Source organism: Filobasidium floriforme, assembly GCF_021052385.1.
Source record: "Filobasidium floriforme strain CBS 6241 chromosome Unknown HD553scaffold_10, whole genome shotgun sequence".
NCBI classification, from domain to species: domain Eukaryota; kingdom Fungi; phylum Basidiomycota; class Tremellomycetes; order Filobasidiales; family Filobasidiaceae; genus Filobasidium; species Filobasidium floriforme.
In genome coordinates, this window is record NW_025763631.1 from 5731 (window position 1) to 21051 (window position 15321).

The following is a 15321-nucleotide window of genomic DNA, read 5'->3' on the forward strand; positions in this document are numbered from 1 at the left end:
TCATGCGGTACGGCAACCGGGACGACGGTGTTCTCCTTCGGCACAAGCACTGTCTGAGTCTCCAACCTATTGATTTGCACGGAGATGTTGACCTGGTTGCCTGCCCCCGCCTGTCTTGTTACGCTCCGGTTCAAACCTGCGCGCGCACCCAAAAAGAGCTTTGGCCGCATACCCTCTGCCTGACTTGCAGCCATGCACACCGAGCAGAGTAGTGTGGCGGCTGTCCCTTCGAGACAGGACGGCACATTGACCTCTTCAAGGTACCGATTGATCTGTTGGCGAAGGCATTTCCCCCGCGTACCAAAGAGCTCTTGTACCCGCTCGTTGGCCTGAGGATCCAAGACGTTAGCCCGAGGATGGTTGGTATCCCTGTTCGGCATCATGTATCCGTACGAGGGAATGAGAAAGACCTTTGCGGGTTGCCCATCCCGACCAGCCCGACCGGCTTGTTGAGCTACGTCGAGCATATTCCACGGTTCTCCAATGAGAATGACCGTCCGTACATGTGCATGATCGATCCCTTGGCCAAATGCTGAAGTAGCAACGACGATAGGAGTGGTGCCGTCAATAAATGAAGCGACGACCTCTTGCTTCTCTGCGTGAGTCATATCAGCAAGAAACATCGCCGTCTTGTAAGACGTGGTGTACCTCTGATCGCTGTTCCTCCTATCCAATGCCTGTGCAAAGGTCTCGATCCAGGCCTTGACCGGGCAGTAGATGATTACTCGGGATTCGGAACCACTGGACTGGATGGAAGTTTCGCAGATCTGACTTGCCTTGTCACAGACGTATTGTTTCCAGCCGCCTTGATGATTCGGATAGCCTTCAATAGGATCACCACGTCGAGGTGGCAGCTCTTGGCAGTACTGCAAGTTGGGTCGATCTGCCGATGTCCTGACTCGGAGTGTACATCCTGCATCCGATCCAACTTCATGTAGCAGAGGGGCTTCCCATGTCGGAGGTAACGTTGCCGTCAACAAAACCCAAGGAATCACCAGGTTTGCCGATGATCGGAACCGCATGACTCCATCAAACTGAGTGCGGAAGTTGCCTTGGGATCGTAGTACGTGTGCTTCATCCAGCACAAACCTTGATAGCCGATCGACCTTGTAGAGTCCGTCAATCAGAGCCCTGAACTTGTTCGAATGGATCGCTTCGACCGGTACCACAAGCACCTGAGGTGCACTGCTCAGTGCCGTCTCTGTCGTCCACCACTCACACCGGAGACCAAGTTTGGTGCCTTTTGTGACAATGTCCGTGCCGAGCTGAGAGAACAGTGATATGTAGACCATTGTCATGCCACCCTCAAGTGCTGCCGGTATCCACATCAGCATCGACTTGCCCGATCCTGTTGGGTAGATGGCAAGAACATCACACTGGCGAGTGAGGATAGAGTCGATGGTGCGCATCATGCTTGGATGACGGAACGAGGCATCCTTCTTGTCGAGCAGAACCTGCAATGCGTATCGGATCTGACAGCGGCTTCTTTCCAAATAGACTTGATGCAGGGCACCCTGAGCGTCGACATCAAGTTGCCCCTGCTGATCGACAAAGATCTGACTTGACGTCAACCCATCCATGATCCGGTCGAGTCGATCCTGCATAGCATTGACAGTTGCTTCGAACCGTTGTCCCACCGCAGCATTGAGAGCTCCCTCATCTGCTGCTGGCGCTCCAATCGTGTCCACTGCCCTTCGCTTGCCCTTGATCAGAGCAAAGTCGCGCATGCCGATCCATTCGTGCCAGGCTGAACATACTGACGACGCACTAAGCAGATCGTCACCAAGGCCATTCACCGGCTCAAGGTTGTTACCGCCGTAATGCTTCTTGTCAATGCTGAGTGAGTGATGTGCTGCCTTGGCAAAGAACTCCTTGACGGCAGGATCCATACTGAGCTTCGCTCCGATGAACTTGTTATGGATCTGGATGCAGAGATGACGATAGTCAGAGATCCCGATGGGCAGCTTGCCGTGTTGGTGCATCGCCGTGCCAAAGGCAGACCGTAACTCTTGAGGAGTGAACAGCCCGGTATAGCTCGCAAACAGATGGGTTCGCATGAGCTTTGCCTTGCTTGCAGCTTCCGTGCCGGTCAGCATCTTGGCAAGCGCAATCATCATCGGCCGAACCTTGACAAGGTACACCAAGAGGAGATCGGCAACTCGTTTAGCCGGGAACCGGGGATGAGGTGATCCTTGACCTTTCGTTGCAGTTGTCTTGGTGTAGCGGAACAACAAGAACAGCTGATACGGGTCGTGATAGATGCTGCGTGGGGTGTCACCCAAGTTGACTAGACGAAGAGTATTGTACTCAGCCGCTCTTGCCGGAAGACCACTCGTCAGGTGAAGACAGGTGAACAACAGCCCCAAGAACTGATGATCGGCTTTGAGAACCTTCCGTATCTCGCTCTGATTCCACGTTGTAGAGTTGATGAGCAAGCGTGCTTGAAGATGAGCATTCTTGCTTATCGCTTCAGGCAACGCCCTTCCTTGCGAGGCGATACCGTTTGCAGGGTCATTGATGAATGAATACCCTGTCACCGTGCTTCTCATGTCGTCTTTGACAAGTTTTGGCATCTCAACACTGAGTCGCATCCCCCAACATAGATGCTCCGCCAACTCGTGCTCTGCCCGGGTGACGATATGATGGAACGCCTCGGACAAGATCTCTCGGTTGACAACGGTATTGTTCACCGAGAGGAACGGAGTGCCAGCGTGTATACCCCAAGTGACACGAGGTGGCAGGTCCATGATCGCCCGGAGTGCATGTCCCAAAGCCAGCCGGATCCGACGATAAGAGAATCCCTCGACTGTCTCGGTGCAGCATGGCTTGAGATCATCAACAGTGGCCTCGCCAGGAATCTTCTCCTCGTCACTCCGCTGCATGATGTGAACCGCCATGTTCCACAAGGTCAGCCGGCAAGCGTATTGCACTTGGGCATATAGACCAGAGAACATGTGAGCTGGCAAGATCATTCGGCCAGAGTGCGCTCGCAAGATATCGAGACGATCCTCATCATCGATCCCGGTCTGATCGTCACCTGGCAAGCCAGTCTCTTCATCGTCATCGCGACCCTCTGCTTCAGCTCGGCACGTGTCTTGCAACATGACTTCCTCGTCAGCCAGATCGGCAACATCCCTGATGTTCTGGAGTTGTTTGACGTCAAGAGGCTGAGTCGTGACTGCCATGAGGAACCAGAAGACGGGATCCTGTTGCTCATCGTTGATGCGGTACTCTGTCGTGAAGAGCGCTTCTAGCCATCCTTGCAGATGGTCTTCCAGAGTTGTGTCCTCATCCTCCATGCCACCGTCAAGTTGCCAGTTGGCAAACTCGACCAGCCGTTGATGAGTTCGGGCAATGGTAGGGTAGGGTGCATCATCGACCATGCCAACATTGCTGAACCGTTCATTTGCCCATCGCAAAGTAACAATGAGAAGACGTTGCATCCCACGAGCATATTTGGGAACAGACTCTTGAAGAGGTCGGAACCGGTCTCGTGCCGTGTTGGTTGCAGTGTCACTGATTCAGGTATTGGAGAGACATAAGAGACTTTGCTCGTACATAATCCTGAAATGATGCAAGACTCACCGTTGCAAGTCGGAGCGGAAAGGGTGATACTTGTACTTGTCCAGCGAGCGGTACATTTGCTCAAATACCTTGGGAGCAATCTTGTGGACGACTTGCATCCAGACGGGATCGGTCGGCAGTACATCTCGCCTCCCAAGATTGGCAAGGTATGGTAGTCCCACCGTCTCCATGACATCTGCCCAATCCACGCTCCGATGGAATTCAGAGAGATGTCGTGCACCTTGTCCGGTGATGACCAGATCTGGCTCGATATTGTTCATCAGGTTGTAGACCTGGTCGAGAGCACCCGATATATCCCCTCCAGCATGTCCGTCTTGGTTGGTTGCAACCCTTGGCTTGATAGGATCGCGTACCGGGACAAGACGGTGAAGACCTTCATTGCTCTTGCGGAGGGATCCGATGGTTTGAACCGTGACTTGCACCGGCTTTGCATTCCTGTCGCCATGGTCGTGCACATGCGTAACCATCCTCCTGTAATTTGTCCGGATCTTTCCACATGCTCCGCACGCCCAAGCTGGCAGGCAAGGCAGAAGCTCAACTGCTGACATTGGAGCGTCCCAAGTTGCTGCCATATAACTATTACGGGCCATCCAGTCGATTGTCGGATGAAGGTTGACCAGCTCGTCGAATATCTCATCCCGCAACTGAGTATCAACCGACAATTGATGCGAGTTGCGGAAGTGGTTCCCGATGAGCTTCTTGCTCTCTTCTAGCTCAGCCGAGATGGGAATGGCAAGGTCGTGTGATCGGCAGTATAGGATGCCAAGCTCCGAGTTGTATGCAAGGCTGGCCTGGTCGAAGGGGTGACGAGCTACACAGTACCCATCATTCAGTATGGTATCCATATATCAACCGCAAAAGCATCTCGTCTTACTGTGCCAGTCCCCAGTCAGCTCCAAGTACGGCAAGTCAGGCTCGCCAGCATTCTTATCGTCCTTAAATGTTGCCAACCTAACAAGCTCAGCCTGCTCTTTGGCATCGATGCCAATCTTGTTCCGTATAGACGCTTGACGAATCGGACTACTTGACACAGAAGGGTCAAGGATCAACTCCTCGATTGCAGCAGGCTTGGGTGCTGAGCCATCCCGAATGAAGGATTGTATGACCTCCTCGTTCGTCTCATTCTCAAACTCGTTGCTTGACTCATCCTCCAAATCCTCTTCGTCACTCCGGCTGTCATTGATAAAGGAGTCGTTCTCATCATAGCGGTCCTCTTCTGGGTGACCAGCTTCCCCATTGTCATCGGACCCTTCTCCACTGAGCACAGCTTCGTTGTCGATGAATTGGTCGACAAGTCGGCGTGGCTGAACTGGAGGTGAGGAGGACCACTCTGGTGTTGGTGATGCAGACGAGACCACCGTCCGTCGGGGTTGAGGCCGAGTCCGTCTCTGCTGAAGACGCTCTCGCTGAGCACGAAGCTTGGCCAAGCCAGTTGTCTTGGCCGAGACCTTGACCGGTGACGACTGCAATTTGTGAACACGCGAACATCAACCACTGTGAATGTGCAAGTTGTACACTCAGAACTCACTGTCTGGGTCATTGACAAGTCATCGTCATCGTTGTTGTTGCCATCATCATCATCATCGTCATCATCCTCGTCAGATGCATCGTCGTCACCTTGCCTGGCAGCATGTCCCTCATCTCTGGTCTCTTCCACCTCGTAATCACCAGCGTCTTCATCCGAATCGTCCTGACCAGATGCCCTCTGACCGTTTGGTGCACTATCGTCTCGCTGAGAGCCACCATCCTGGTCTCGTTCAGAATTGTCATCCTGGTCCCGTTTAAAGCCGTCATCCTTGTCCCGTGTTCCGGACGATTGTGGAGATGGGAGTCTCTGTCGCTTGGGCGTGGGAGATAGAGTAGAGAGGGGAGACGAGAAACTGATCCTCTGAATATCTTCACGGGCACGTTTCTGCCGAGCCGCAACGGTGGGCTCAACCTGTCTTTGTCGAGCATCTGGTGTCTCTGTTGAAGCCGGGACTGCATAGTAGACAATCAGTGACGTGCTCACCGACTTCAATTCCATGATCACTTACACGCTCGCAAGCTATCTGCACTGAGAGGACCTGGGAGATGAAGAGACGACGCGTCAGAATCAAGTCGCAATAAGACGGAGACTCTATTCTCTATCTCGACTCACTTGCAATCAAGCCCGACGAGCCATTCTGAGCCTTGACTTTGGCACGGATGACGTCACAGAACCGCAAGTGGTTACGGAAGGCTTTGGTCAATATAGTACCATCAAAGCCGCATCCGCAATAGTAAGGACTGGTCGCATCTCCTGGAACCTCCCGGTCGAACGTAAGCTCTGCAAGGATGACCAATGCCGGGTCAGTGACAAACGAGGTGATCATTCAGGCTGGCAACATACTATTGTACGTGACCGGACTAGTCTGATGCTGCACACGAAGATGCTTGACAGCATTGGCACTGTCCTTGAACGCGATGGCCCGGCAGAGCGAGCACTTGGCCTGACCGTAGGTGGTGATGATATGGGGGGCAGTAGACATGGTGCGATAGAGTGCGTGGTTACAAGAGGGTGTAAGCGAGTAAGGTAAAGGTTGACTGGTTCGTATGTGGACTTACCGACTACATCCTGATGTCCTGGCCGGGTGCGATATGTGCAGGGGCTATACTATATAGATCGTAACAAAGCAAAGAAAGGATATGCTCTTCTTGGCCTGACCAGGCAATACGAGACTGCCGTCCACGTCATAGGTGGCAGGATGCTTGACGCGACTGGTCAAGACGTGTTTAATGAATCACGTGCAGTGTACAAGCATCACGTGAGAGGTAGAACTGTATGACGAATGTGTTGTCTCTGTTTACTTTGTCTGTCTCGCTTCGTGTCTCTGTTTATTTTGTGTGTCTCGCTTCATGTCTCTGTTTACTTTGTTTGTCTCGCGGTCTCGTTGTCTCGTTGTCTCTGTTTACTTTGTGTGTCGCGCGTACCCTTGCGCAGACCCCCTGCGCAAAGCTTGTCTCGCTGTGTCTCGCGAGACAACTGTCCCTAACAAATTACGTGCGCTGCTATAGCGGGGCATGAGGGCATACTATTAGGCCCGCAAGTTCAAGTGAGAAGGCGAGGAGAAGCACGAGTACAAGGGTGAACTTCAAGCGGTTTTGGCGGTATCAGCCGATGCCAAGCGGAAGAAGTACGAGGGGAAGACAAAGACCCCGTTCCGGGCGCTGGTGTTCAGCATCGGCGGTGCTCAAGAAAAAGAGACGCTCAAGGTATTCCAAGAATGGCAAAAGGTCATGTCCGAAACGGCCTTTGGATTCATGGGACGCAGGATCTCCCTCATCCTACTGCGAGCAAGGACCCGGCACTTTGCCACATGAGTAGATACTTGACAGACGGTGTCACTACTGCGTATAGACTAGTTCGGATCGTGGAAATGACTGCTTTTGACTGTGAATGACCGAATTCTCGACTTCTTAGATATTTTCTTTATTATCAAACACTTTCTCTTGTAAATTGAACCTTGAATGCATCCTAGATCTATCATTAAAACCCCTAACCCTGAACGCAAGGTCTAAGTTGGGTCCTATGGCTTTGTTGGTCGTGTCATGATCTTGGACATGAGCTGGATACTTTGCTGTCTGCTTGCAACCTCCTCGTTCTCTCGCAATCATCACTTACCCCTTTGCAAGTCGAGACTCGACATTACCGCAATTTCACTTGAACACAAGTGCTTTGCCTGTCGCAACAAGCTTGGGAAGCACTCTGAACACTGTCCTGACTTGGTACATCATTGTGCGACACTGAGATCGCCATCCTACTATCAGGTCGTGGCCAAATCACGTCAAGTTCGCTTGAATTTGTTGGAAAACACGCCAAGTCAGCAGCTCTTAGGCCCTGGGCAAAAAAACTATATATCACTGTTAACATTGTTACATACCAATTCCACTCTGATCGGTTTCTTACTGGATCTCGAGCCAAACTCTACTCGCCGGGCCGCCCGAAGTCACACAACTTCGATCCGCCTGCACCCTTGCTCAATCATGGATCGACTCCTCGATAACTATTATAATTACAAACGATACTTCGAGTCATGCGAGTCGGGATACGCAGCAAACTTCAATACGTTAGAGCTACTCATGGGGACCTTGCACCTTCATCATCTCGCTAGCATCACCCGCTCGCTCGGCGACTGACATCATGACCAATCGCACATCTCGCTACATCGACGTCGACACGTACCGCATCTACTCGGTCGAAACGATTCCCAACACCACGTCTACATTACCTACCGTCGTCTTGATCGCAGGCATCGGGGCAACGACCGTCACCTGGTCCGCTGTACAACGGCTGATCTCGCCAAATCTCCGCACGTTCAGCTATGATCGACTTGGACTAGGCAAAAGCGATGGGACTGACCTAGCTCGTCCAGCCGCACTGCTCGCCAAAGAGTTGAAAGACACGCTCGTCGCCGGCAACATACCTTCCCCATACCTCTTGGTGGCCCACTCCTATGGCGGTATTATCGCCCGAGAATTTCTTCAGGCCTACGACCACGATGTTGCCGGACTCGTCTACATCGATGCCAACCAGGAGAACACGCACGTACGCCGAGATTGGCCTATTGATGCAACCATGCGATGCATCAAGACCATGTTCACTACGGACGATGCGACGGGTCTAGCCGAGGATCATCGCTTGACGGTGGACGAATGGGGAATGGTCAAGGAGGACGAACGTGTTGCAAGAGAACGTCGAGCATCTGCCAATCCTCCTCGCTCTTCGGAAGGTCTCGCCTACGTGTCTTCACTCGAAGCACTCGGCCTGCATCGTCAACTCTACCGACAAGCTCTCGGTAACCGACCTATCCATATCATCGTTGCCAATCTCGCTCGTGATTTCAAAAGGCTTGCGGACGCTGGCAAGGCTGAAGGTCTCGGTTCAGAAGAAGACCACGAGAGGTTGCGAAAATACTGTGAACGCCTTCCGGCAATCGAGTTGGAACTGGCACGAGAGGTCACCCGGCTATCGTCGACGTATACGCTGGTAGTTGCTGATCATTCGGGCCACCTAGTACCTTATTGGGATCCCGACTTGTGCGTGCGGGAGATCGAGAGATGCATCGAGAACTGGCAATCGTTGGACATGAGCGAGCGGGACTCGTCGATGACCTGGTAAGTCCGTAGCGGAAGTGCCAACCGGATTGTTCACTGAAAAGCCCACCATTATTGCGACGCCATGACAGACGAAGTACATGAATGCGACCGCACCTAGCCGACAGTCCAGATCCCGATCTAACCTACGTGGGAACCTACGTGGGAACCCTCGAGCGAAGAGTCGTACTGCATACCTGCAACATGAGAATTGTAATCACCCGATAGACCGACCATACACCATTGAATCCAGCAAAGACTCCCGGCGCGATCTAGTCACACCAGAATACCCTACGGACAAGCACAGTCGAAAGATTGTGGTTGTTCGCGAGGATCGCTAGACGGACCCGTTAGAGTGCATGTTCGAGACATGCATGCCGAGACCGTTTGATCTTCGGAAGATCGGGAGACCAACAAGCTGTCCCGCATCGAGTCTCGAGAGCTTGCGATCGTAACATCAAGGCGTCCAACGATGCTACGCCGGATCCAGATCATCCACCAGATACTTTCACAAGGTGACGATCCTAGTCCGTAAAATCTGGTTCCGACGGCATGGTCAACTCCCAAGTACTTGAAAAGAGCTGAGAGCAACGGTCATCCATGTCGATGCCAATTGCGTCAGCGCACTTCGGCGTGGTATGCCAATCTACTTTAAAGAGAGATCCATATCTTCCCTACAACTTAGGCGCGTAGTAGGCCGTTTTTGTACAAGCCATACGATGCAACTTGACAGTGGGATTTCGTGTCATCACCCCTTCTAGCGGTGTATCTGCTTCTCGACGTACTCGTTGACTCCAAGATTGACGTGATGCAAGCGCCCATCACCGTTGCTCAGCCCCGGGCCGGGGTAAGCGACGCCAAGAACCACCTCTTGCTCTTTCGGCACCGCATGCGATTCTCATCGAGCTTCGATTCGGCGTTCCGTCGGACAATCGAACTCGCTGGGCTCGCTGTATCGTATCGCTCACTCTGTGGAATCACAGTCCATGGTTCACGAGATCACCTGATCATCAGGCCTCACGCCCTTCGCCCTCTTTGGTACACGCTCTTTGCCATAACTCGCCGAACAACGGGACGTCGTCGGCATCTCGACACAAGCCTCGTCTAGTACACCTTGGCATCGACATGTTCGGCAAGCTGGTAGGACGAGTACGTATATGGCAGGCTACGCTGGTTTCCACAGAGCCGGTGTCCCATCCATTTTCGCTTCGACCGAATCAACACACCACCAAGTCTGTCGACCTCGATCACCATGGCTGATATCGTCACCGGCCCCGTCTCCATCCGTTACAACTTTACATCCTCCAACGTCCCTGGGGCCTACTATGGAGCCCTACCTGAACTCCCCACGGTGACGCTCAGCGTGCCGAATGGGACGGTCAACCTCGAGTTCAACGCTACGGAGGAGGACCTGGAAGGAAGCACTTGGGACCAGATGCAGACGGTCTACTTTAATCATCCGGACCATGAGAGCGTGTTCCCTTTCGAGACGGGCTATCAGTATCAAGAGGTGAGTCGACGGTCGTAGCTACATTTAACTACGGCACGCACGCTAATCCAGTCTTGATCTCGATACCCGACCCCGATGCAGTCTTTCTTCCTAGGCAACTATGCTCTCTACAACATCTCGCTCGGCTCTCAAGCCGAGTTCTCCGCCTCGGCCGGTCCGATCTACATCAACGAGTCCGTCTACATCTTCGCACCTGGCGACAGCATCGTCCTCCAATACATCGAGTTGAGCGCGGACGGGTCGACTCCAACAGGTCGACGGGCGTTCAGCCAGAACATCACCTTGGTCAAGAACGAGACCGAGCCGATCACGACGACCTTGGGTTTGAGTGAACAACGGCCGGGAGGGGCAGAGACGATGAGTGAGACGAGGAGCGTGTTGACGACCACTCGCCTGCCGCCGAGTTCGACGTTCCCTTGGACCGCCCAAGTCTTGCCCATCACAACCACGACGAGCGCGGGGACGAGCGAGAGCTCTTCTGCCGGGGCTAGTGGTGCCGCTGCAACAACGCCAGCGAATACAGGAGACAAGTCGAGGACGGTGTCAAAGTTCTGGCAGTGAGTGTGCCGTCTTGCGTAACTCGACGATGTTGTTACTGATCTATTGATCGCGTCGACGACTTGATAGGGTCAGCGCGGCAGCGATGGTGCTTCTCGGCGTGATGACTTTGTCGTAGATCTCAGTCTTGATCAGTAGTGCGTGTAGGTCTCGATTATCTGTTGTGTTTTCTTTGATACACCCTCTTGCGGTAAACGCTGTACTACATGTCCTCTCAATGTCACGCATAAATCGATCATTGCCAGCACCTGACGAGCAGTTGTTCATCGAGGCGGCTGCAGAGTCGTCCGACTTGAAACACCAAGGAACTGGTCAAATGTCGATTGAGGGAAGCCTGGCAATTACAAAACCTTTTGGTTTCAGATCTACTGTTGTGCTGGAGTCGATCGTCTATGTGCACGTGAACACTCAACGAGGCCACATAAGGATTCTCGAGGTTGCGACGCTGTTATTCGCAACGCGACGTGCTCCGCGAGACTCGACCGTCGAGGCGAATCGTAACGCTTTCAAGTTGCAAGTTGATTGCCGATCACAGGTCGAGACGAGCCGAGGTCAGATGTCCGGATGACTACATTACATGCCAACTTCATAGGGGGGAGCGAGGAAGGGCAATGCCCGGGGATCAAAGCTGGCACTCGCACAACGCAAAGATTGAGCAATCTCGCCATGCCTTCATCCGCCGCGAGCACCCGATACCCAGTGCCCAATCTAGACGAGATCGCAGGTGCAACGGAGCGACAGGACTACCAAGCGACACTCAACACGGTGACCGGGATCTTGGGCAGTCACAACAGCCATGTGAGTTGGTTGGCGATCAACATTGACGGCTCCCGAGCAAAGTTTGATGCGCTATCGATTGTTTTGCAGATCTACCTCGACGATGAGCAGCGTTTGCGAGGTCACTTTGGGGCTGTGACACATACTCCCGCCGTGGCTGCATCGTTCTTGCAGCTCATCGGCGAACTCTACAAGCTGCCACTCGATCCCAGGCTTCGAGAAATCGTGATCTTGGCAACTGGGAGTCATCACAAGGCGGCGTATCCAGCCTATGTACACGCCGAGGCGGCTGCGGACCTGTCCGACTTGGACCCCGACTTCATCGCCCAAATTTCGCGGGGAGAGAAGCCTGAGGACCTGTCGGAAGCCGGTTCGGCAGTGTACGACCTCGCTCTGGCATTGGTGCGAGGAGGCGGACCGCTGTCCGACGAGCTGTTCGAGCGGGTCAAAGAGGTCGTGGGCCAGGAACAGACCTTGTCGGTGATCCATTTCGTGGGCATGTACTCGTATATCAACGTCGTCTGTAATGGTGTCGGGTCCGAGTCCGGGTCCGGATCGTAGGCGGGATTCTCGATCGCAGCGCTTAATCGCATCTATGTGATATCCCAGTCCTCCTAGTCTGTCGGTACAAATCGCGACATCTGCCTGATCTTTTCGCCCTTGTAGTAGAATATAAACGAAAACGGGATCATGGCGATGGCGACGCATCCTAGCAGAGTGCCTACGGCGTCGAGAACAGGCCATCAGCTCGACCGTCGTAGCGATCTCGTGAGGAACAAGACTCACAAGCCCATTGAGGCCGCATGTTGATGAACATTGGTCGAGCCGCCATTACCGCCCCTGTTTAAGACGATCATATCAGCCTCTATCATCGGATCGCCATTTGTTCGACAACCATCGGGCTCACCTCCGGCAAAGCAATACCGGACCATGACGTTGGCGGCGATCGCGCTACTCGCGTGGGCGTGATACGTATCGATTAGCATCTGGTAAGTCGAGATGAAGATGACTGAAGGCGTGGTTGTCAGCTATTGTCGCAGGAGAGACCGCGTTAATGACATCGCTTTGGAACTCACAGACCGTGCTGAACCCAACCCCGAGTCCGCTAGGTAGCGACGCCCAGATGCTGACTATGCGCGGCAAGACACTGTCTTTGATCAGTAGGGTGATCGACGTCTCGTTGCTATACGATGAAACGGCTCACCCCCTGCATATCCCCCGGCCCAACCTTGCCAGAACAACGAGATGGGCAGGACGAACCCTCCGATGATGAGCGGTATCAACCGACGCTCGGGAGGAGGCATCGTCGATCCCCGTTTAGTTTCTCGTGCATAGGCACGAGCTAACGGCATCGACCCTAGAGTGGCGAGTCCGGCGCCGATGAGGATCGGGACGAAACAGAGTCCGACTTGGTAGAGTTCCAACCCGTGAATATCGCCGTAGATGACGGGGAGGGCTTCCAGGTATCCGAAAAAGACAAAGTAGGCGAGCGAAAGGAGCGAGGTGAGGTAGATGATGACGGGTTCGTGAACGAGCATCGTCAGGGCTTTGAGCAAGACGATCCTGTATCGCGAGGCCGACTGAATCAGCCAGCCGAAGTGATAAAAAGCAACGCCGACGACAGACGACTCACTGCAAGAACTTGCCAAACGGCGTCTTTTTCCGCAGAGGTCTCCGAATAGCAGGTCCGGCGGACGTCTCACCCTCTCGCTGCGACCGTTTCCACAACACCCTGCCCTTTTCGAACAATATCACCTCGCCCAACGTCTCTGGACAAAACGCCGACAAGAACAGGGCCAAAACGCATCCGACAATCCCGCACAGGTAGTAGTTCCAGCGCCAATCCCAGAACTGGGAGATGGCAGTTCCTATGACAGGGGCGGCCATAGGACCCATAAAACCTGCACCGGCATAGATGGGAAAGGCGTACCCACGCTCGACGGGATTATAGATGTCGTTCAGGGATCCTCCGGCTACAGCCAAAACGGCGGCTGCGAGTCGAGAACAAGAAGCCGGCATCATCTTGTCAGTCCTCAAATCAAGAACAAGCGAATGAGGTTCGTAGGCTCGGACATGGCTGCTCACCTCCTGATGCCCCGGCAAAGAACCTCGTGACCAAGACCTGCGCAAACGTCCTCGACGCTCCCGTGCCGATGGTGAATACGGACGAGACGAGCAAGGTGACCAGGTAGATGGGCTGTCGACCAAACTTCTCCGAGAGCGGAGCTACGGGAAGTGCACCGAATGCGAACTGCCAGCACGAAAATCGACACGGACAGCAATCAGCTTGTGGATCCAAGATTGAGGTGAGATGTTGGAAACGCAGGTGTAGGTGTATAAATGAAGATACGGAGTCCAAAGTAGCTGGCCGACCCGACTCACCCCGAAGAGAAAGATCGCCGTACTCAACTGAGCCAACTCCAAGCTCACTCCAAACTCGGTCGACAGCGCCTCGGTAGTAGCGGCCGAGATGGACGAGACATAGGTGATGAGGACAGCGATCATGGTGACGTTGGCGAGGACGAAAGCTTTGTAGGCTGGGGACCATCGTTTCGGGTCGGCTTTATCATGATGATATCGAGGTCGAGGAGAAGTTACGAGGTTCGGGTGAAGGTTGGTTGTTATAGATGGCGACAGGGATGAAAGATACGATGAAGAAGGTCGATGTCAGTCATGTTCGGAGCTTGGAGGTACAAGCTGAGAAGAAACAAGGCAAAATCCAACGACGGAATGCAAAAAAACGTTACAGATCGCTAGACTCACCTCCCGGCGTCCCGTCCAGCGAGACGACGACCACCTCCCCTTCCTCAAACCCAAGTCCCAACTCATCCAGCCTGCCCTTGTTCGCCTTTTCCAACTCAGCCGAGCTAGATTCTGGGCTCGATGCGATGCTATCTACCACGAGATCTTGTGGCGAGATGGTATCCAAGCCTCGCCATTGTCGAAGAGGAGCGTAGACCAGGCCCAATAGCCGACGGAAGGTCTTCGACATCCAGAGCCAGACAGGAAATTATAAGTCGCTATTGACGGGTATGGTAGTCTCGATTATGATCTCATTCATGGTTTTGAAGCTGAGAAATTCGATCGATATACATGTATATGCTTTTGCATACCCAAAGTTGCGAGCTCGGCCGAACTTGTAGCGACGGCCGAGGCCAGCCAGGTCTAATCCGATGCATGGTGGCCGTAAAGGGGCGATTAACATCGTCGCCAGTTCCGCATCTGAACAATCGTTCTCAGCTTTTACATGTATACCGGGCCGTTTGTAGCAACTCGATTTTGAACACATACACAACTTTGCGCGAAAAACACATACATCACAAACAAGACCTCGTCTTTGAACTTACACAGACACATCAATATTGATGAGACAACTTTCATTTCAAGTCACACTGTGTCTCTGCTCTCCCACTATCATTTCTGTGTAGTTTGGTGTTGTTAGCAGCTAGATTAGATGATCCTCATGGCATGAGAAGCAAGGTCAATTTGACTGAATTTCACACTCTTTGCACGCGTAAAGATGACATCACGTAACTAAGCCAGTCTCAAATACATCACATATCAATCTTGCATCAGATTGATACCCAATATGGTTGCATTCATTGCTAAATTACATGGAACTGTGAGATATGATCATGGAGGTTTATATCTGTTCAGTTTGAGCAGCTTGCACCAGTGCTGGTGGAGTATTGAGGGCAGGAAGTTGGAAGACTCTTGTTCAAATGAATGATTTCGCAGTGTTCCGCGTGATATATCTGTTTTTCGCGAGTTGCAAC

At 53.0% G+C, this 15321-nt stretch overlaps 3 protein-coding genes across 3 annotated transcripts; 2 read left to right on the top strand and 1 right to left on the bottom strand.

Moving 5' to 3' along the window:
- The first annotated feature begins 7504 nt into the window (after nt 1–7504).
- On the top strand, nt 7505–8892 carry HD553DRAFT_22277 (Alpha/Beta hydrolase protein). The gene is made up of 2 exons (XM_046177249.1): nt 7505–8721; nt 8793–8892. Coding segments are annotated over exons 1-2 (975 nt in total). The 5' UTR covers nt 7505–7747; the 3' UTR covers nt 8794–8892.
- A 1060-nt stretch (nt 8893–9952) lies between these two features.
- On the top strand, nt 9953–12106 carry HD553DRAFT_323728 (uncharacterized protein; the record flags this gene model as incomplete). The annotated part of the gene is made up of 5 exons (XM_046181420.1): nt 9953–10210; nt 10292–10767; nt 10916–11319; nt 11361–11566; nt 11636–12106. 5 exons carry the CDS (start codon nt 9953–9955, stop codon nt 12104–12106), a joined length of 1815 nt encoding a protein of 604 aa, XP_046036744.1.
- Nucleotides 12107–12159: 53 nt separating this feature from the next.
- On the bottom strand, nt 12160–14537 carry HD553DRAFT_341754 (major facilitator superfamily domain-containing protein; the record flags this gene model as incomplete). Its single annotated transcript, XM_046182667.1, has 9 exons — nt 12160–12266; nt 12332–12385; nt 12453–12554; nt 12622–12675; nt 12750–13108; nt 13179–13536; nt 13631–13796; nt 13928–14106; nt 14309–14537. 9 exons carry the CDS (start codon nt 14535–14537, stop codon nt 12160–12162), a joined length of 1608 nt encoding a protein of 535 aa, XP_046036745.1.
- Between the last annotated feature and the right edge of the window lie 784 nt (nt 14538–15321).